Source organism: Muscardinus avellanarius (genome assembly GCF_963383645.1).
Source record: "Muscardinus avellanarius genome assembly, chromosome: 12".
NCBI lineage: Eukaryota > Metazoa > Chordata > Mammalia > Rodentia > Gliridae > Muscardinus > Muscardinus avellanarius.
This window is the reverse complement of record NC_137798.1, coordinates 19,931,822-19,955,626: the sequence shown is the minus strand read 5'-3', so window position 1 is coordinate 19,955,626 and position 23,805 is coordinate 19,931,822. Positions and strand designations below refer to the sequence as shown.

Below are 23,805 nucleotides of genomic sequence, written 5' to 3'. Positions count from 1 at the left end.
TGGTAAACAAAATTGTAAGTGGGTTGTGTAAAATTTCTTGTTTCTGATTATTTGATCAAATAAAAATTATTTACTGTTGTGAAACAAATCAATTACAAGCCAGGGATGGTGGCAATATTCAGGAGGCTGAGACTGGAGGATCACAGTTCACTGACAGCCTAAGCTACTTATTGAGGCCCTCTGCAACTCAGTGAAACCCTGTTTCAAAATAAAGAATAAAAAATAGAACAGGATGTGTAACTCGGAGGTCAAATGCCCCTGGGTTCCATCCCCAGACCCGCAAAAAAGAAATCAATTACCAAGCCGCCACAGTGGCAAACTCCTATATTACCAGTATTTGGGAGGCTGAGACAGGACCATTCACAGGTCTAAAACCAACCTCTGAAACTTAGAAAGACAGACCCTGTTGTTTCAAATAAATCATAAATTGGATTGGGGGATTAGCTCAGAGGTAGAATGCCTCTGGGTTCAATCTGTAATACTAAAAAAATAAGTTGTGAAATTTGAAGCATAACTCAGTCCATAGGCTTCAGATAGAGGAATGAAAACTATATATATTTTTGGATGGCAGAGTAGGAAGAATTTTAGCACCTCTCAGGAAATGTAGTAATGGATAAACTTATGAACTTTGTGCATTATGTATTTGCTTTCTGTCCATCTGAACACTTCAGTGATTAATGAACCATTAATTCTAAAAGTAAACTTTTTAGTCTTACATTCATAACTTTTCCTCTGCATTTATCTGGTAAAGATAGTAAATTCCATTAATCCATTCATTCATAGAAAGAGAAGAAACAAAACACTCAGATTGTTTCTCTATCCATCTTTGTGTTTTTAATTTTCTAAAATCATTCCAATGTTTCACAAATGGTCAAGACATTAAATTAAGAGAACAACACTCTCTCCTGATTGTTATTATGAATCTGTTTTATTCTGAGTATCATGAGGAATATTTAATTGCTATCCTAATAGCTGTCTTTCTAGATGAGTCAGCTAGAATGTTAATACATTGAAAGACCAATTTATCCATTTATAAAACCAAATAAAACAATACTCTGGCTTGTTGAAACATATTTAGCGAAGCTCTATGTAATACTTTGTTCAAGGAAATATTTAACATAATAAAAATTTCAAAACATAGTGGTAGAAGCAGCAGCACCAATAGTAATAGGTATCATTAACATTTTACTAATTTCAAGTCATTCTGAGTACAACCAAAATCATAATCATAAGGACTGGTACAATTTATCGCATAGGAAATTACTTTGTATTCAATGATTAATAAACTCAGAACTGAACAGAATTGTCAAAAAACTTTGATCTGAAGATAGACATGCCTTCTTTATCATGAACTAGGGAATTCTTCCAAATCCAGATTAAAAGGACAAGTGTGGCTAATTTAGGGACCTTAAGGTGAACATTCTAAAAATGTGAGACATTGAGACCACTCAAATCCATATGCTAACATTGTATTCTCTTCATAGCATTTTTAATTTCTTTGTTTCTGAAGGTGTAAATAGCAGGATTTAGGAGAGGTGTGATGACTGCATAAAACACAGCAAGAAACTTGTCAACCCAGGTGATGCTGACTGGCCACAAATAGATGAAGATGCAGGGCCCAAAAAAGAGCACCACCACTGTGATGTGGGCAGTGCAGGTGGAGAGGGCCTTTGATGCTCCATTTTTAGAGTGAAGGCAGATAGTAAATAGAATATGGGAGTAAGAGATCATCAACAGAATGAAGCAGATGGTTGCCAGCACCCCACTGTCAGCATTTATCAAAATTTCTAGACTAGAGGTATCCATGCAGGCTAACTTAATCACCAATGGAATATCACAGAAAAAGCTGTCCAATTCCCTGGGTCCACAGAAGGGCAGCTTTACAATCATAACTAGCTGGCTCAGTGAGTGTACAAAGCCAATGATCCATGATGTCATCACTAGCCCAATGCACATATGTCTGTTCATGATGCTGGAATAATGGAGCGGCTTGCAGATGGCCACATACCGGTCGTAGGCCATTGACACAAGCAGTACCATCTCACCCCCTCCAAAGAAGTGTCCAAAGAAAATCTGACACATACATCCTCCAAAGGAGATGGTCTTGTTTTCCTTGAGGAAGTCTGTGATCATTTTAGGGGTAGTGACTGAAGAAAGGCAAAAGTCAATGAATGAGAGATTGGCTAACAGAAAATACATAGGAGAGTGGAGATGGAGGTCAGTAATGATTATGACCACAATGAAGAGGTTGCCTAAAATAGTGGTCAAATAAAGTGAAAAAAATATCACTAGAAAGAAGACCTGCAGCTCCCATGAATCACAAAGTCCAAGAAAAACGAATTCAGACACCACCGACAGGTTTACTTCTTCCATTTAGTTCAGTTCTAATTTCATCTGAAGAAAATAGATTCTTTGAATACACAGTATGTAAATCAGAAGGATTTTTAAATGCTACTAATAAAATGAGTATTATTATAATCACTTTAGAAAACCATTTGGCCTTTTCTTGTAATGTTCATACATTTTCACATTCTATGGACCAGCAAGTCTGCTCTCATTTACACCCCAAAATCAATTCTCATGTATGTATAGAAGGAGGAATTTATAATAATGCCCATTGGAAAAAACAATAAAATATTATTCTGAACCATAGTAAATGAGGTACAGCCATATAAGATGATGTAGAAGATTCTTATTAAAAACATATTAATAAAAGACAAAGTATTAAAAATGTATTCATCAGTGTGTGTACGTGTGTGTGTGTGTGTGTGTGTGTGTGTGTGTGTGTGTGTTTGCTAAGGATTTAACCCAGATGCATTCTACTTCCAAGCTATAACCACAGCCCTTTTTATTTCTTGTTTTGAAACAGGGTCTTACTAGGTTAATAAGGACTTTCTTGAACCTTAGATTTCTTGTCTCAGTTTTTACAGTACTGGTATTACAGGCATACATCATCATGCCTGGCTAGCATCATTTTTATAAGGTGAAAAGCAATAGAAAAATAATTTTATGCTTTGTAGGCATCTGAAAAAAGAATACATGAACTAAAGAAGAGAGGCTATAAGATGTAAGTAGCTTTAAGTGAGAGGAAGCTAAAGGTAGGCATGAAACTGATCATGGAAGCATAATGCTACAGTATCAATTGTTTTCTTGTTGCAGTATGTCCTATTTTCATAGGTCAAATTATATCATTAAATTATTAATTACTATTAACTATAATTTAGTTAACAAACACACACAAAGTAATCATGGAAAAATTATGAGAGTGTGGTGTCAATTAAGAATTAGATCAATTCTGTGGACTTGCAATAAAATGCCATATCTTCAAAGAACATTTTTTTTGTTTAGAGGTTATATGTTTAAAAATAAGTCCTAGCCGGGCATGGTGGCGCACGCTTGTAATCCCAGCATTCGGGAGGCTGAGACCTGGAGGATCACGGTTTGCGGGCAGCCTCAGCTACTTAGTGAGTCCCTCTGCAACTCAGTGAGACCCAGTTTCAAAATAAAATATAAAAAATAGGGCAGGGGATGTAGCTTGGAGGCTGAATGCACCTGGGTTCCATCCCCAGACCTGCATTAAAAAAATTTTTATAAATAATTTTAAATATTGGAATGTTTAACACATTATTGAAATTCAATAATTATTTCATTAATAAATAAGTAAACCAGTCAGTAAAAAAGGAAATATTAATATTCATTGTGATAAAAATGTCAAATGTTAAATATTTTCACCAGCAAAGATATTTAACAAAGTATAAAAATCAGTCAAGGAGAGGCTGTTTACCATTCTGTGACAAAAATAAATAAATGTTTCAGACATAAAGTAAGGATAGATCATGAACTTTGGGAAGATATATTCTCTTATTATGCATCTCAGTGTTTATAAAACCTGTAAGAAATTACTCAAAACTCAAGATAAGCCTCAACATAATAAATAAACCCTGAGTTAAACTTGTGTATAGAACTCTAAAATATGTTTATAAGCCCATTTTACTAGACATGGTTCCAGATCTTTCAACAGACTACCTGGAATTAAATTTGCATTTGCAACAAGATGGCTTCTGAGATTCCCAGATTCCAAAACTGGGAATCTCTGTATGGACTAAATGAAACAAAGTCTGTGGTGGAAATGGGACAGGGACTGTGCTTCAAATACCCAAAATAACAATTAGAGTTACAAAAGGGAAGACCTTTCAGATCTGACACTCAGGCTACATGTTTTCAGAGTTAATCATTCCATTCCTAACATTGCCATAGGTGGTATGCCCCTTCATTCTCATCCACCTTAGACTAAGAAGTCATGATTTTTCAAATATATTATGCTCTCCTTAACCAAAGCAGGCAGAAAAATTCTATAATGGCAGAATAAATAATACAAATAGCATAATTTATAATAGTCAAATTATGGAACCAACCTAGATACCTATCAAAAGAAAAATGAATTACAAAATTATGAGATACACACACAATGGAAACCTACTCAGCAACTGACATGAAAAGAACTATAAATGATTAATAGGTGTATGAAAAATATTTATTTATCTGGAATAATTCTGTTGTGTTTGTTCTTGGCACTAACTGTTCCAAGGTTTCTATTTATATAGTTGGTGCTTATCCTCACTGTCATATATCATTTTAGTTGTACTTTGAATGCATCACTGTTATTAGATAGCAGGTATGACAATGAAAAATATCACAAAGTGCCATATGTAAGCTGGGTGTGGTGGTGTCCACCCTTAATCCCAGTACTTGGGAAGCTGAGACAGGAGGTTCAAGACAAGTTTCAGCAACATATTGAGACTCTAAGCAACCCAGCAAGGACCTTTCTCAAAACCAGAAAATAAATATATAGCTGTGGCTGTAGCTCTAAGGTAGAATGTCCCTGGTTTCAATCCCTAATATCCTCCCCTCCCCCAAAAAAAAGAAAGAAAGAAAGAAAGAAAGAAAGAAAGAAAGAAAGAAAGAAAGAAAGAAAGAAAGAAAGAAAGGGAAAGAAAATTTTTCTACTCAAATCAACAAGAATTCATCAAATATTTTCCTAGTAGGTGCAATAAACTCTTTTGGAAACTTGAGATGTAAAGCAAATAGGTTCTAAATGATGTAAGTTATTGCAAAAAAGTACAATCTTACACCTGCTTTCTCTCATTGTGTTAAAAGTTTTTAGTATTTAGTTTAATTACACAAGACAAAGTATTATTACTAATGTAATTCATATTAACAATGTGAATTATTAATAATGCCATTATTAAAAACTTGTAAGCCTGCCTTTGGTGGTTGAAGTAAATCTTGATTCCAAAAATATTTATTTATAAAGCCAAAAGGCTTAAAAAAGCAGAATTCACCAGAGTAACAATTTAGGAAACAAAAGAAAAATTATGCCATTCTTGGTTTTCTTTTAAAGCTGCTAATTTCAGTGATGTGAAGACAAAGTCTCTATGGATGTCTCCTTATTTGCCTCTCTGAATACTTTTCAAATGCCAGAACCTTTTGACACATTATCTAATTTAAGCTTCATAACAACCCCATGAAATGAGCCTTATTCTGAGCTGAACTCTCAGTGTAACCTGTTAGGAGACTCAGAGCTTAGAAGGAGTGTGACAAAATGTTCCCTGACTCTGGCCCTTCTCCTTCTGTAGTATCATCTTTCAACTCCTTTAGTTAATTCCAAAATCACAACCCCATTTCCATGGTGACTACTCACTGTTGTAGCTTTTGAGATATTCTTTTATAACAGTTATTTTTCTGATCTAAATCATTAATAGTCCTTATGAAAATTTTGTTAACTACAGCCACTTATCTGTCCCTGGAAGAGTCCCTTAATCCAGAAAAACTGTGGATTCAGATGGTTTTGGATCTGTGAGAACAAGTCTTCCTGAATTAAGGCATCTAGGAAACTGAGACCTTTAGAAAAAAATTCACTGTGACGCTTTAGAGAGTCCAAGAAGTCCCAAGATGTAGCTGAAGGAAGAACCTATTGATATTTTTGGAAGCTCTACAGCACTTCCAAACTACCCCAATTAGTGAGAAAAGGTTTTTAAAAGCACTGTGAAATTGTCTTATATGCGCTAATGGAAGGGAATTAAGGAATGAGTTAAAAATATAGAGAGATTGTATCTTACCAGAGAGATACCATACCTAACCAGATTTTTTTCCATGAATAAACCATTGCCCTTATTCTAACTAGTCTGAAAGAAAATCATATTGTAGCAAAACAATCCATTTTCTGCCATGATCAGTGTTCAGGGGAGATGTTGAGGCATATATTTACCATAAGGAGCAGCCTCTGGGTTAGGAAACTTTCAATCCACGTGCATCAGGTTCCTTGGGGACATTATAATTTCTGTTTTTCTGAATTGAGAATACCACCTGGCAATGTGTTCTTTGTTAAAGTCAGAAACAGGGAGGCCTGAAGAATCTACTAATAAAACTTGGGATGCTGGAGTTTGAGCACAGTTGTAAACATTTATTTCAGCCAGGAATGGTGGTGCACTCCTATAAATCCAGTACTTGGTAGGTTGAGACAGGAGGATCCCAGGTTCAAGACCAGTCACAGCAATTTAGTGAAAGCCTGCTCCAAATTTTAAAATAAAAATAAAAAGACATGGGGTTGTAACTTGGAGGTTTATCTACAGCTGAACTTCATCTTGCTAAAATGCATTATAATATATAATTACAGCAATAAGAAATAAAAATGAATAAAAGATTATTCTTTATTTAAAAATTCTACTTTATTTCAGAACTGCCATTCTTCCTCCTCATAGAAGCCAACTGCTTTGGGAGTGGCAAAGGATGACATATGGTAGGAGCTGAACTAGTGCCTGGTGCAGCCAAACTGCCCACGAGAGGACAGATGGCCTTGGATTGCTGTGGGTTTTAGTGGAGAATAGAGAAAAATGTTTTAAATCTCAAGCATTTATTTTTCTTCCAGCTAGATCAATGTTCTAGGTTTGACATATTCTGGGGAGAAAACTGTATTATTAATATTCTTCCCAACAACAAGGCAGTAATAAAAGACTTTTTACCTGAAAATATTGTTATATTCAGTTTTATTGTTCTAGATTCCAATACTTTAGAGTTTGAGAAACAAACATGATAATCTGTCTCTATTTATTTTTTCCTATTATTTTCACCAAAAAAGTTTGTCTACATTTAATGAGTATTTATCTGTAGTCCTTTTTTATGTGATTACACAATTATATGTGCATATGTTAACCTATATATTTGGAGGAATCCTGTTTTTTTCATAAGGTACAGAATATGGAATGGAAATTTAATATCCAAGTTATTTTAAATTAATATATATTTAAATGTTTTTCACTCAATGCTATAGATGCTTTAAGAAAAAATCAGGACTAATTGAGAACACTATATTTAAAAGACATCCCTTGCCAGGCGTGGTGGTGCATGCTTGTAATCCCCACGCTTGGGAGGGGGAGACAGGAGGATCGCGCAGGTTCGAAGCCAGCCACACTGGCTTTAAGAGACCCTGTTTCCAAATAAAAAATAATATAAAAATAGGTCTGGGAGTGTAGCACTAAGTTAGAAGGGCTTCCAGGAACCCCAGAACCATAATAAAATAAAATAAAATAAAATACATTCCTGTTTTGTACAAAAGTTAAAAAAAACATTTTGACTGTGTTTTAAGTTTTTGTTAATATACTTTTATTGGTGCATTGTAACCATATATCATATCTAGGTTTAGTGTGATGGAAACATATATGCACAAAGCACCCAGTGCATTTCCCTCTGATCCCACCCTGTTCTCTTTCCCTCCCAATTTAAAATAGTGAAATTAGTATTGATAGCTTCAGGATTGTACATAGAATTGTTTGAGCTTTTTCCTTCATCAAGTCTCCTCTTTCCCCTCTCACATCCCTCTCCAAATCCCATTCCACTATTCTGCTGGTCTCTCTCCTCGTTCAATTGAAATATCTTTTGTTTCCCAATTTCTTTATACCTTCCACATATGAGGAAAAAAAAAAAAACCTAGGTCATAGGAAAGCTGTGGTTGCAGGGGAGGTTTCAGCAGTGAGATACCAAGAGAAGAATCCACACGGAGTCAGCATCAGGAAGAGAACAACAGCAGCTTTATTCTACAGACCTGTTTTTAATATAAGGTTCTTTCTGAGCAAAATGCCGCACATCCACACCAATGCAGCATGCACATGCTTATTGTATTTTGCCTAGTTATGCTTTTATAACTATATACACATCTGTAGCTGCATGGATGACATGCCTAGTCATACTTATATATCTCAGTGCTCATCTGTGGCTGCACAAGATGAGCAAGGTCATGTCCTTATTGCTATCCTGTACCTCGTCTGGGCTCCACAACATATAATCCTTTGCTTTCTAAAACTGACTAATTTATTTAGCAAAATATTCTCTTGATCCATCATTTCCTTCAATAACATAATTTTGTTATTTTTTGTGGCTGAGTTAAATTTCACTGTGTGTACATACAAGGTTTATTACCCATTCATCTGTTGATGGGCATGCATCTAGGCTGGTTCTATAGTTTGATTATTGTGATTTGTGCTGCTTTAAATATGGATATGTTTGTGTATCACTATAATATTATGATTTCAATTCTTTGAAAATACCAAAGAGTGATATAACTGGGTCATATGGTGGTCTTCTGAGAAACCTTCAAAATGATCTTCATAGTGGCTGTACTAAGTTGCATTCTCACCAAAAGTGTATGTGTTCCTAATTTCCCAAATACTTGCCAACATTTATTGTTTGTATTTTTTTATTGGTGCATTGTAGTCATACATCTTAATGGAGTACAAGATGATAGAGGCATACATGCACACCTCACTCATTTAGCCCTTCTTCCATTTTCATTCCATTCCTTCCCCTCCCTTCTCATGTTTGGCTTATGGATGTATGTAATATACATTAGAGAATGTTCCTCTTCTCCCTCCCATCCCCCTTAGTTAGGTTGCCTATTTGCTCATCTGTGGTTTCTCCTTCCTCATCTAGCATTCCTCCTATGACCCTTTTTTCTCTAGCTTTTGTATATTAAGGAGAGCATTGAATTTTTTACTTTTTGTGACAGACTAATATCACTTAGCATAGATGGAATCTCAGTGTTGTTTTGATTTGCATTTCTCTGGTGCTAAAGACATTGAACTTTTTTTTACAGGATGCAGGGTTATGTCACAAAGGACTGCTCAAAGAATATCAACTCAATAAGAACTAGAATTTGGCCTTAAGTATTTCACAAAAAGAAATTTCCTTATATGGTACTATGTAGACCTCTCAAGAACTGGACTCGATCTTTTCTAGACTGATGATGTGAGCTAAATTAAAGACAGACAGACAGACAGACAGACAGACAAATGCAGTAACACAGAGAAAAAATAGGCTAAGAAAAGATCGAGTCCAGCTCTTGAGAGATCTACATAGTGCCATATAAGGAAGTTTGAGTGGATATTCTTTGAGTAGTCCTTCCCTATTTTCTCTAGATTCCACATCTGAGAGAAAGCACATGATCCTTGGTTCTATAAGACAGACTTATTTCACTTAGCATATATTCTCTAGTTCTATCCATTTTCCTGCAAATGGCATAATTTTATTCATTTTTATGAGTGAGTAAAATTATATAATATATATATATAATATTTTCTTTACCCATTTATCTGTTGATAGACACCTAGATTGGTTATGTAATTTAGCTATTGTGAATTGTGCTGCTATAAACATTTCACTATAGTATTCTGACTTTAATTTTTTGGGAAAGATATTAAGGAGTGGTAGAGTGGTGTCATATGGAGGCTCCATTCCTAGTCTTTTGAGGAACCTCCATACTGATCTATATAGTGATTGTATCAATTTACAATCTAACAACAGTGTATAAGAGTTCCTATTTTCTCTCATCCTCACCAGAATTTTTACTGTTTGTATTCTTGATGTCTGCCAGGTTAAGTGGAGCTCAATAGAATTTCATGGTAGTTTTGATGTGCATTTCCCTAATAATGTTCAGTACTTTTTTATATATTTGTTCACCATCTTCTTTTGAGAAGTGCCTATTCAGTTCAATTTCCCATTTTTATTGGATTATTTTCAAGTGTTAGGTTTTTTTAGTTCTTTATACATTTTAGATATCAATTCTCTATCAAAAGAGTCCCTGGCAAAGATTTTCTCCCATTTTGTTGGCTTTCCCTTCAGACTTTTGCTTGCCTCCTTTTAAATGTGCCATATTAAAGAGCCTCATATTAAAAACATTTATCAATTCTCTGTTTTATTTCCTTACATGTAGACTTCCTTATTGAGGAAACCTCTATCAGTACCTATGTCTTGGAGAGTTGGTCCCATTTTCTTCTAGTAATTGCAAGGTTTCTGGTCAGTTTCTAGGTTTTTAATCCATTTTGAGTTTACTTTTGTACAGGGTGAGATAAATTTTAAAATGTCACTTTTCAGGCCGGGCGTGGTGGCGCACACTTGTAATCCCCGCGCTTGGGAGGTGGAGACAGGAGGATCGCGCAGGTTCGAAGCCAGCCATGCTGGCGTAAGAGACCCTGTTTCAAAAATATAAAATAGGTCTGGGAGTGTAGCCCGGAGGTAAAAGGGCTTCCAGGAACCCCAGTACCACCAAAAAAAAAAAAAAAAAAAAAAGACCCTGTTTCCAAATAAAAGTATAAAATAGGTCTGGGAGTGTAGCCTTGAGGTAGAAAGATTTCCAGGAATCCCAGTACCACAAAAAATAAAATAAAATAAAATTTTATTTTTCATTATTAGGTAATATTTTAGACATATAATTTCCTTTAGTACAGTCCTTTCAAAATCATGTTGATATTCATTTTCCCATTTGCTTGATATTAGATAAAAATGTATTTGGGGGTTTAAAATGTATGTTAAAATTAAAACATAATTTCTCTTTAATTTTAAACTTTCTAAGTTAAATGTTGTGTGGAATTTAAGCTAAAATGTAGTAATAATAACAGTAATTTAATTAAGAAAATTAATCAAGTTTGTTAAAACAGTGGATTTATCCAGATGTGGTGCAATGTTCTTATAATCCCAGAACTTGGGAGTCTGAGACAGGAGGATTACAGTTTCAAAGACAGCCTCAACTACTTAATGAAGCCCTCTACAACTTAGTGAGACCCTGTTTCAAAATAAAGGATAAAAAGTAGGGCTGGTGGTGTGTCTTAGAGGTAGAATGGCCCTGGATTCAATATCCAGTACTGCAAAAAAAAAAATGGTTAAAATGGAGTTTTAAAAAGTTTAAAATGGAGTTCTTATAAAAGATACTGTTAAATGCTAAGAATTAACTCCTGAATTGTTTTCCTAAGCATTATTTTAGTCATTTGGTATGACTGTTATGAACCCATGAACGAAAACACCATTAGCCTAAACTTATGACTGGAAACAGGAATTCCTGCTCTTTTTCTGCCATTAACTGTTGATGAGTCAAAACTCTATTTATACATTTGTTAAAGAAAAATGCTGCATTTCAACTTACACACTTATTAAAAAGAATAAATAAAATACATCTTAAAAGACTAAGAAAAGTTAAATGCTAAATAGCTCTGAGACTCATATATTATAGCAATGATGCACAAAAAAAGCAATGTGTTCTAATGGCTTTAACCACTAGCTTGGAAATCAGAAGACAACTGGGTTTGAATACTGGATCACTGGCATCTTTGCCCATATCATCATGGTAAACTAGGAATGTCAATTGCATAGATAAGATAAAAAAACTGACATAGTACTTTCCTAGATTGCTGCAGGGATATCCTTCCAGCAGTGCGTTAAATAATGCTTATGCCATGCACTTATGGTCAAATGATCTTTGACAAAGAGGCCAAATAGATATGCTGGGAAAAAGACAGCCTTTTTAATAAATGGTACTGGAAAAACTGGCTATCCGCTTGTAAAATAATGGAACTAAATCCTTACCTCTCGTCCTGAACAGAAATCAACTTGAGATGGATCAAAGACCTGGAAGTTAGACCAGAGTTAGAGGAGGACATAGGTTCAACACTCTAACATAAAAGCACTGGTAGCAAATTCCTCAATAAGACCCCCAAAGCTCAAGAAATTAAAACAAGAATTAACAAGTGGCATGACATCAAACTAAAAAGTTTATGTGCATTAAAGGAAATCATCAAGAGTCTAGAGAGAAAGCCTACAGAATGGGAGATGGTCTTTAGCATCTATTCCTCTGAAAGAGGTCTAATATCTAGAATATACGAAGAACTTAAAAAACTTTACACTACAAAAACAACCCAATCAAGAAATGGGTAACTGAAATTAATAAACATTTCACAAAAGAGGATTTACAAATGGCCAATAGATACATAAAAATGTTCAACATCATTAGCAATCAGGTAAATGCAATCAAAACTATATTGAGATTCCATCTAGCCCCAATAAGAGTGGCAATCATAAAGAAGTCAAATAACAATAAATGTTTGTGGGGCTGTGGGGAAATAGGCACTCTTCTACATTGTAGGTGGGATTGCAAACTAGTCCAGCCACTATGAAGATTAGAAAACTGAAAATGGATCCACCATATGATCCAGCCATACCACTCCTGGGTATCTCTCCAAAGAGGTTGAAACCAGAGAACTACATTAATATATGCAGACCCATATTCATAGCAGCACAATTCACAATAGCCAAACTATTGAACCAACCTAGATGTCCATCAACAGATGAATGGAATACAAAATTATGAGAAATACACACAATAAGATTCTACTCAGCAATAAAGAAAAAAGAAATTATATCATTTGCAAGAAAATGGAAGGACCTGGAGAATATTATGTTAAATGAGATTAGCCAATCACAGAAACTGAAGGGTCATAAGTTTTAAAGAATATGTGCAGGATAAGAAGTAATTGGGATTAGAGAATCCAGATGATGAGGTGAAACCTCAAGGGAGCCAGGGAGGAGACATAAGCGTAAGGGTGGAGAAAGACAGTTTCATTGATAGAAATACTACCATAAACTATGTGTATACATGTGAATATATACCAACATCAATCTGGGTACTCTGTATTGGAAGAGAGGAAAATGGGGAGGGGGCACCAAGAGCGTGTACATATATGTCACTGCCAACATTATGCTGTGAGACTATAATACACCAATGAAAGTCCAAAAAAAAAAAGAAAAAGAAAACCTTTAAACTGCAATAAATAAATAAATAAATAAATAATGATTATGTAGTAAATTTGTTAGTAGCTACTCTTTTTTCACCAATATTGGTCTAAACCATATTTAATGTATTAATAGATAATAAAATATAAAGGTTTAATTTTCTTTGGAAATATTTTGCTGTCATCTTCACTAGATTTAGTTTTCTTTGCCTTCTGTTTACAATCTTAATAAAAAACTTCTAGTATTTTTCCTCTTTAAAGTCATGAGTATTCAAAAGTAGAATCCCCATGATAAATGGCTTGGGGACCTGATCACCATACATCAGGTGGTCACCAAATGCTATTGTTAGAGCAGAGCAGCTGTGAGAAGCACTGGGCATGCAGCATCAGAGGGAACATTCCTTAAAAGGTTCAGCTATAGCGGAAGTATTGCTTCCCAGCATCTTCTCTCTCTCTCTCTCTCTCTCTCTCTCTCTCTCTCTCTCTCTCTCTCTCTCTCTCTCTCTCTCTCCTTCTTTCCCTCTCTCCCTCTCTCCCTCTCCCTGTCTCCCTGTCTCATCTTTTCAGGAGGGGGATCAGGTAAGTGGGGAAGGCACAGCTAAATTCAATAGCCTTCTAAAATTTAAACATTCACACAAATTATATTATTGCTTTTATTGTACATTCTCTTGTTTTGTGGTTAAATAAAAATATTCTAGATTTGTATACATAGAACTATTTAAATTACTTTAACTTTTTATATTATTCTATACTATATATGTACTATAATTTGATTAATACATTCAATATTGATTTATACATTTTATTCATATTCTATTACAAATGTATACATGTAAATATATAAACGTTATATTTAACATTTACTCTTATACTAATATATAGAAATATATTTGTACATTTTAAAATTTAACAAATATTGTAAATTTATAATATTTAAGCAATGTACTAAAGTAGCTTTTATTTCAAAACATTAAAAATACTGTAAATTCTGTTTCATGTATTGTTTTACTCTATATCTGTTTTTCATTTTCCCTTTTCCCATTTATTAATAAAGCAAAAAATGAATCTTAATAACTGATGATGCTAAACATCAAAAAAATATGTTTATCAGCTAACTGCAAGTGTTTTTGTTCCTGTAGTGAGTTTCATATACATGTCTTCCCATTTTTCCAAATTTATCTTCCCTTTTAGAGTTACTGTATTTACTCTCTTATAAATCATAATATTCTGATTGACAGATGACAATATTTCCCTCTCTTGGAAGATACTCTTTTTTATCAGGCATTTTAAATATTTGGAAAATAAAGAATTAGAAAATAGAAAAAATAAAGCAGCCATTTGTTTTACCATACAGAAAAAAATAATCTGTTGGCTCCTTCTTTTAAAACTGAAATATACACATATGTGTATGTGACAAATATAATATATGATATATACATATATGTGATGTTTTATATTCCATAATATGTCTATATTAAATTTATACATTGCATTTTTCAAACCTTCAGTTAAAGATTTGGCTACAGGTCCTTCACCAGTGATAGCTATTGTCATTCACCTCAGTGATTGTCAATTGTATTCTCTCTAGTTCATTCTGGCCCTACTTTATCCCAGTTATTTTCTGTAACATTTTCCATCCAGTGGCCTTGAGGCAGGGACTCCCAGTATCACCATTGCCTTTAGGAAATATGTCCATAACCCTCAAGATGCCCATGCCCAGTTCTTTGCAACCTGGCTGTTCTCAAATCATTCTTTTCCGTGTGTGTGTGTGTGTGTGTGTGTGTGTGTGTGTGTGTGTGTGTGTGTTTTACAGGGCATTAACCCAGGATGTTCTACCACTGAACTACACCCCCAGCCCTTTTTAATTTTTTTACTTGAAAACAGGATTTTGCCAAGACTGGCCTGGAGCTTGTGTTCCTTCTGTCTCTGACTCCCAAGAACTGGGAATAAGAATCCCACTTCAACAGTTGCACTAGCCCTCAAATCATTATTTTTTTTATTTTTTATTCGTGTATGGTATTCATACATCTTAATGGGATACAAGATGATGGAAACATATATACACAAATCATCCAATTAGCCCTTACCCAGTTTCCGCCCCATTTCCTACCTTCCCTTCTCATGTTTGGCTTAGTGATTGATATTGATATGTTTGTTAAAGTACATCATGTGCATTTAAGATTTTCCCTCTTCCCCCCTCGTATCCCATCAGTTTGATTGCCTTATTGCTCATCTATAGAATCTCCTTCTTCATCTAGAGTTCCTCTTATGACCTATTTTCTCCCTAGCTTTTGCATATTAGGAAGAGTATCAGATTTCTTATTGTTTTGTGACTAATCTCACTTAGCATAATATCCTCCAGTTCCATTCATTTTTCTGTATCATCCTTAATCTAATGCATTCATGATATCCCACCAGTTCTTGCTGTTCTCATGCTGAGAAGGTACGCCATAAGTGTAGGCATGGTGTGGGGTGGCACAGAAATGAGTAACATGAGAAAACCAGTTGTGTGGACCTGGAGGACATCCTAGTGGTAGTGGAAGCCATGGTACTCGGTACAGGTTGAAACAATCACCTATAATATTTGGCTTCTTTAAGATTGGTTAAAATTATATAAGAAAAACTAAGTAAATATATCATTTGATCATATATGTAAACCAGAGATTGACAATGTATTGATAAGCATTAATGATAAGCATCCTTTTAGGTGTTAGATTACTTTTCTTAGACAAATTATTAAAAGTAGAATTCCCATAGGTTTCTCTTGTAACCTTTGCTCTCTATTCAAATGTACTTAATATTTTTCATGTACTGACTTTTATTTCTACATATGAGATCAAATGCCTTTCCCTGTTTGAAGTACTATATACTATGCATATTTTAATTCTCTGTCATAGGCATTAGGTTATTTATAATTTTATAAACAATCATGTAATATGTACCCCTTTAGCTTAACTTTAACACATTTATTGCTAAAACACTAAATTTTCTTAAGGTGGGATTCTTATTCATAACTCAAGAAAAATTTTATACTTCAATATCTACTTTTAATATTTCAATTTTCAGTTTCATAACCAGTATATGAGAGTGTCTCTGTCCTCATAGCTTCATTCATAATGTCACCAACTTTTAAAGACTGACAATTTATTGTGTACATCATAGCACCTCATGCAATCCTATTTATATTTCTAGTAGGTGTTATACTTCTAATATGATTATTAATTTCAGATTTCACCATTGTCAATAATTTTATATATTTTGCTCAGTTTAAATTGCTTTATCATACTTTTTATCAATATGAAATAAATAATTTTATATTAAACATATCAGTCATCTGCCTAATATGTTGCAACTATTTTATTTATACTTATGTTTTATCATACTTATAGTTTCATATAAAATATGTGTATGTATTCAATATATGTTATCTTCTTATATGTCGACCTACATATCTAATAAAATTTCTCTTTTAATACATTGTATACTATCTTTTACTTCCTTAATGATTTGTGAATATGGATATATGCTAAAAGTGAATTTTCCAACCTTATTTTTATCTATACATATCTATATTCCCTTTTGGTTTTTTTTTTCTCTTCTTAACATATAAGTAAGCATTTGATACCCATTAGAGTTACTGTTGAGAAACAAAGTCTATAGTTTTCCCAGTCTGAGTTGTGCTACCACCTTTGGCTGAACCACTTTTCCTGTCCACCTGATGTGACGTGGTTCTTCTGCTGTGTCTGATAGGTTACTCCAGGTTCTCTTCAGCCTTTTCATCCCATTCTTTACACTGTCACCATTTGAAAGCAGAAATATAATCAGGCTACTGTTTATAATCCTTTCATTGCTTCATATTTCTTAGTGTAAAAGTCAAAATTCCTCTAATGTATACAAGATCTTATGTCTGGCCACTCACCCCTGCCTGATCTCCATCATTCATCTTCTTGGCCTATTGCCCTGCCTGTCTCAGTGTCTATGAATGAGTATCTTCCAAAGTCTGGATTATTCTACTTACTCTTCAATAGCAACTCCCCATTAGCAGATTCTTTAATTTACCACTATGGTAAATTATTGTTCTCATAATACTCTGTTCTTTTCCTTATTACCAGAATTTCCCAATTACCAGAATATAGAGATTTGTGACATTTATTTAGCTTCACCAGAAATCAGGATCAGGATTTTACCTCAGAAATTAATATAGTTCCTGAAATATAGTAGATTATTAGGAATATTAGTTAAGTAAATAAACATGTGAATTTTCAAAACAGATTATGGTTGTGAGATAATATTTGTTTTTATTCAGAAATGGAAAACAATTTGGATGTTTCTTTTGATATTTGTTCTCTAAAGATTATTTTTGTAATTTTTTTTGGTCTCTTAGGGTATAACAGACAATGTCAACATATGAATCAAATTACACTGAGGTGTCTGAGTTTGTGTTTCTGGGACTTTCTACATCTAGAACAATACAGCATTTCCTCCTTGCCTTCTCTGCTGTGTTTTATATAACAATTGTTCTGGGAAACATCCTTGTTATGTTCACAGTGGCCTTGGACCCTCATTTACATTCTCCTATGTACTTCTTTTTAGGAAACCTCTCATTCATTGACTTATGTCTTTCTACCTTAACGGTTCCTAAAATGATTTCTGACCTGTACTCTGGACACAGTACCATTTCATTCCAGGGCTGTGTCATCCAGATTTTTGTCCTTCATGTCCTTGGTGGATCTGAGATGGTGCTGCTCATAGCCATGGCCTTGGACAGGTATGTGGCCATTTGCAAGCCTCTTCACTACCTGACCATCATGAGCCCACGGACGTGTGCCTTGCTCCTGGCTGGGGCTTGGGTCATTGGTCTCATCCACTCAGTGGCCCAGTTAGCTTTTGTTGTTCATTTGCCCTTTTGTGGTCCTAATGAGATAAATAGCTTTTACTGTGATCTTCCTCAATTTATCAAACTGGCCTGCTCAGACACCTACAGCATGGAGTTCATGGTAACTGCCAACAGTGGGTTCATTTCCACCGGCACCTTCTTCTTACTGATGGTCTCCTATGCCGTCATCCTGTTCACCGTGTGGAAACGCTCTTCAGGAGCTTTGTCCAAGGCCCTCTCTACCCTTTCAGCGCACATCTCTGTGGTAGTTTTGTTCTTTGGCCCATGCATATTTGTATATATGTGGACATTTCCCACTGTATCAGTGGACAAATTTCTTGCTATTTTGGACTTTATGATTACACCCATCCTTAATCCTGCCATTTATACACTGAGGAACAAAGACATGAAGCTGGCAATGAGGCGACTGGTCAGTCAGCTCCTGAGTCCAAGGAAAAGCTCCTGAATAACTTATAAGAGTCATACTTTCTACAAACTGTATTTTAAAGATAAATATTTAACAGACTCTTCTGTCTAGAGACAACTTGTTTTTCTTTATTCAACAATTCAAAAACTTTGCATAAGCTGAGTATGGTTGTATACTTCATTAATCCCAGTACTTGAGAGGCTGAGACAGAAGGACTGCAGGTTTGAGACCAGCCTCAACAACTAAATGAGGCCCTCAGCAATTTAGTGGGAACTTGTTTCAAAATTAAAAATGAGGCTCAGAAGTAGAGTACCCCTAGTTCCCATCCCCAGTGCAGCAAAAAAAGAAAAAGAAAAAAAGAAACCTTGTATAGTTTATTTTTAATGTGGTTTTATGTTTAATTGTTAATACATGCACAACTTTACATAGTTTAAGAGTTTCAAATCACTTTTTGTGTGCTTTATTTTGCTCAATTAATAGAAAAAGTAAAATCTCCTATGAATTACAATTTAAAATGCATATTTGAAAAGCTACTGGTATAAGTTTATATTTCCCTCTCTCTTTGAATTCAAAATAATCTTACCTAAAGAAGATGACGAAACCAGGTATGGTGGCACACGCTTGTAATCCCAGCATTCAGGAGGCTGAGACTGTAGTATCATGGTTCACAGAAAGCCTCAGCTACTACTTAGTGAGGCCCTTTGCAACTCAGTGAGACCCTCTTTCAAAATAAAAAATAGAGCTGGATGTGTAGCTCAGAGGTAGAATGCCCCTGGGTTCCATCCCCAGTACCACAAAAGAAAAGATGACATTTCTCATTACAGTTATTTTTTAGTAAGCTTCACATTCTGGGTTAATTCTTTTCTTTCCCTAATCCAATTACTTATATTAATAAATGTAATCAATTACATAAATTGAAATAAATTTATCTTATTAAATAAGTATTTTAATATTCACATATACAAACAAACAAGTCAATAAAGCTGAAAAATAATAGTTTTTGAGTACCATATTGATTTATGTTCACTAAAAGAACATAATCTTTCAGTCTTGACTTTATGCCCTTTAAATATGTACCGAGATATAAGTTTATGAATTCAGGAGTACCATTCTACCAATGAAGCAAATCTAGGTTAGGATTGAAGAAATATAAAGAGAGGACCCCTCAACAATGCAATCTCACTCAACAATTGAAACAAAGAAGGAATAAACACCACTTTATTTACAACCACAAAGTCTCTGTTTATGACTCCCAGGCTGGGAAATTGACCAGCACTCAGATTAACACAGTACCTTTTGGAAAGCTTTTGTTTTGACATCATATTCATATATTGAAATAAGATTTGCCCTTCTATAACTTTCACATTGTATTGCTCATTTTATAGTCTGGAATTGTGCATAATAAAATATCTTTGATAGTATCTCCTTTTTCATATTTAAAAATAAAAATGATTCACTGGGCATGGTGGTGCAGGCTTGTAATCCCCGCGCTTAGGAAGCAGAGACAGGAGGATCGCGCAGGTTCGAAGCCAGCCTTTCTGGCTTAACAGACCCTGTTTCCAAATAAAAAATATAAAATAGGTTTGGGAGTGTAGCCCAGGGTAAAAGGGTTTCCAGGAACCTCAATACCACCAAAAAATTAAATAAATAAAAATAAATAAAAATAAAAATGATCATATTAAGATTAAATATTCTTCTTATCTTGAAAATTTCACCATAGATTTTCTCAATATGAGATAACATGAAACACCATTTTAATATCTAATACCCAATAAACTCTTCAACAATATTTCACAATATCATTAGTATTTTTCAGAAGTTGTACATGTAAGTTACAAAATTTTATTAATCATACATTCAAATTAATTAACTGGAAGCCAGTTAGCAGAACAAGAGTACCATTATTACTCTGAAGTATGTTATAATTTGTTGAGATGGTTTAACATATTTTTTGACAGTGTCCAGGGAAATTTTATTGAGGTGATTAACAATGACCTCAATAAAATTTTGTCCCTTAAAAATTCAAGTATCAGAGTCCCAACCCCCAGTACCTCTGAAAGTAACTCCTTTTGGAGATAAGGTTTTTAAAGATATTATTAAACTAATGGGCATGGTGGCTCATGCCTATAATCCCAGTTCTTGGGAAGCTGAGAAAGGAAGATTGCAAGTTAGCGGCCAGCATGTTAGCAAGATCCTGTTTTTTATTTGTTTGTTTGGTTTTCTGCTTGGTCAATAAGTTTACTGTCTTTATCTGAAAAATCTTCATAGAAAATTTTGTTGGGTTTAGGTTTTTGAGACAGGGTCTCACTGAATTGCAAAGGGCCTCACTAAGTAGCTGAGGTTGTCCATGAACCCAGATCCTCCTGTTTCAGCCTCCCAAATGCTGGGAGTACAAGCATGTGCCACCACACCTGGCTCAAGATTCTGTTTTATAATTTAAAATTTTTAAAGGGTTGGGTTTGGGGTATAGTTCAATGGTAACACACCTCTGGATTCAGTCCTCGGCCTGTCTCTCTCTCTCTCTCTCTCTCTCTCTCTCTCTCTCTCTCTCTCTCACTCACTCACACACACACACACACACACACACACACACACACACACACATAATTTTATTAAGTTAAAATGAAACTTCATAAGGAGGCCCTCATTCAGTATTAGTATTCTTTCAAGAAAAGAAAAAAGTACCAGGGATTCTCACTTATAAAGAAAAGACAATGTGAGGACACAGTAAATACGTAGCCATCTGCAAGTCAAGAGGAGAAACCCCACAAAATCCAAACATGTCAGTACAAGAAAATAAATATCTGTTGTTTGTCACTCACTTTATAGTGCTCTGTTATATCCAACCTAATCAATTAACACAGGTAGACTCATAGTCCATTTCATGCTCTATAATGGAATACTAGAGACTGCATGATTTGTGACAGGGATTTATTTTCCACAGTTCTGGAGTCTGGAAAGGTTCAGATCATGGCTCTAGATTCTGAAATCCAGTGAAGGCAGAGGAGGGCTAGCCAGATGTTAAATTGAATCTTCTTTATAAGATCCTTAATTTAATTAGTGAGGGAAGAACCTTTATGGCCTACACACCTCTTAAAGGTGCTACTGATGAGAACGTGGAATAGTACAGGCACTGTAGAAAACAGATTGTCAGAAAGAACACTAACATGTTTGTTATTCTCAGCATATACTTTTTAGTGTAGAGATTTTTATCTGTTTGGTCAAATCTGTTCCTAAGTATTTTATTTTATTATTTGTAGCTGTTATAAATGGGATTATTTTCTGGTTTCTTTTGCAAATAGTTGATGTCAGCATATAGACAAACATGCTACTGTATTTTTGCTTTTGTTTTTGTCTTTTATATTGATGTTGTATCCTGCAACATCACTGAATTCATTATTTCTAATAGTTTCATCTATAAAAGGAAATATTTAACTACTTTGTTTCCAATCTGGTTGCCCTTTTTTTTTCCTCTGTCTAAGACTTCCAGTACTGTGTGGAATAAAAGTGGTAAAAGTGAGCCAGTAAGTTTGTCTTATTCCAGATCTTAGAGGCAAAGCTTCCAGTTCCTCTGTACAGTATGATACTAGCTTGGACTTATATATAGCCATTATTGTGATAAAATGCGTTCCTTCTAGGAAAACAACACATTTCTATTTTGTTAATTTGTTGGAACATTTCATTAGGAAGGGATGTTAAATTTTGTCAAATATTTTTATTACATGTATTGAAATGATTACATAGTTTCCATCCTACGTTTTCTTACATGTCTCACATTTATTGACTTTCATGTGTTAAATCATTGTGTATTAGGGTAATGCTGCCCTTGTTTAATTAGTTTAGAAGTATTTTATTATTTTCAATTTTTAAAAAGTTTAAGGAAGATTGGTATTATTTCTTTAAATGTCTTGTAGGATTAATGAGTAAAGAAATCAGGATATATATATAATTTTAGAATTTATATACATAAAATATTTTACATATGCATATATATTTTACTATATTTTATCAGTGCATTGTTATCATACATCTTAATTGGATATAGTGGAGGCTACATGCACACATCACTCATTTAGCCCTTCCCATTTCCCACCCCATTCCTTCCCCCTTCCCTCCTTCTCATGTTTGGCTTAGGGATGACTTCTATATTTTGTAAATGTACATCATGTACATTAGGTAATTTTCCTCTACCCCCTTCCCATCACCCTCACTTAGGTCACCTTATTTGCTCAACTATGGTTTCTCCTTCTTTGTCTAGAGTTCCTCCTATGACCCACTTTTCCCCTATCTCCTGCATATTAAAGCATCCTATTTACTTTCTTGAAGCTCTTCAGTTTCATGCAATCCCACATATTGATTTGTCTTTTAGTTTCTTGTGCCTTTGGGGTCTTGTTGAGGAAGTTTTTACCTGTGCCGATGTATTGCAATATTGGACCTATTCCCTCTTCAAAGTCTCTGATCTAATTTCCAAGTCTTTGATCCATCTTGAATTGACTCTTGTGCAGGGTGAGAAAGTGGGATTTGTTTTCATTCTTCTGCATATGGTTAACCAGTTTTGCCAACACCATTTGTTGAGCAGGGTATCTTTTTTCCAGTGTATGTTTTTGACCCCTTTGTCAAAAATCAATTAGCTGTAACTGTGCAGATTTGTTTCTGAGTCTTCTATTCTGCTTCATTTGTCTATGTGTCTGTTTTTGTGCCAGTACCGTGCTGGTTTTATAACTATGGCTTTGTAGAATAGATTAAAGTCAGGTATTGTTATGCCTCCTGCATGGTTCTTGTGCTGGAACTACTTTGGCTATTCTGGTGTTGTTGTTGTTGTTGTTGTTGTTGTTGTTGTTGTTGTTGTTGTTGTTCCAAATGAATTTACTTTTATGTGCCTGTGAGGTACTTTAACAGGTATTGCACTGAATCTGTAGATCACTTTTGAAAGAATGGCCATTTTGATGATGTTTATTCTGCCTATCCAAGAGCATGGAAAATGTTTCCATCTCCTAAGGTCTTCTTTGATTATCATGAGTGAAAATATTTTCTGAATTTCTTTTTCAGTGGGTTTATGATTTGCAATCGGGAAAGCTTCTGATTTTTAAGATTGATTTTGTATTTTATTTATCAGTTCTATAAGGCTGTGTTAAATTTGTTGGGTCTTCTAAGTATAGTATCATGTCATTTGAAAATAGGGGTAGTTTTAGTTCTTTTTTTTGAAGGTCTGCGGATGGAACCCAGGGGCATTTGACCTCTGACCTACACCCTTTGCCCTATTTTTTATTCTTTATTTTGAGACAGGGTCTCACTAAGTTGTGGAGGACCTCACTAAGTAGCTGAGGCTGTCCACAAACCACGTTTCTCCAGTCTCAGTCTCCTGAATACTGGGATTACAAGCTTGTGCC

The 23,805-nt window shown here is 34.6% G+C and overlaps 2 protein-coding genes across 2 annotated transcripts; one reads left to right on the top strand and one right to left on the bottom strand.

Annotated features, from left to right (window-relative positions):
- Positions 1–1,461: 1,461 nt before the first annotated feature.
- Positions 1,462–2,373, bottom strand: LOC308271365 (olfactory receptor 4K3-like; the record flags this gene model as incomplete). The annotated part of the gene is made up of 1 exon (XM_080707663.1): positions 1,462–2,373. The coding sequence occupies one exon, from the start codon at positions 2,371–2,373 to the stop codon at positions 1,462–1,464; it is 912 nt and encodes a 303-aa protein (XP_080563789.1).
- Positions 2,374–17,509: 15,136 nt separating this feature from the next.
- LOC308270895 (olfactory receptor 4F15-like) lies at positions 17,510–18,454 on the top strand (the record flags this gene model as incomplete). Its single annotated transcript, XM_080707050.1, has 1 exon — positions 17,510–18,454. One exon carries the CDS (start codon positions 17,510–17,512, stop codon positions 18,452–18,454), a length of 945 nt encoding a protein of 314 aa, XP_080563176.1.
- Between the last annotated feature and the right edge of the window lie 5,351 nt (positions 18,455–23,805).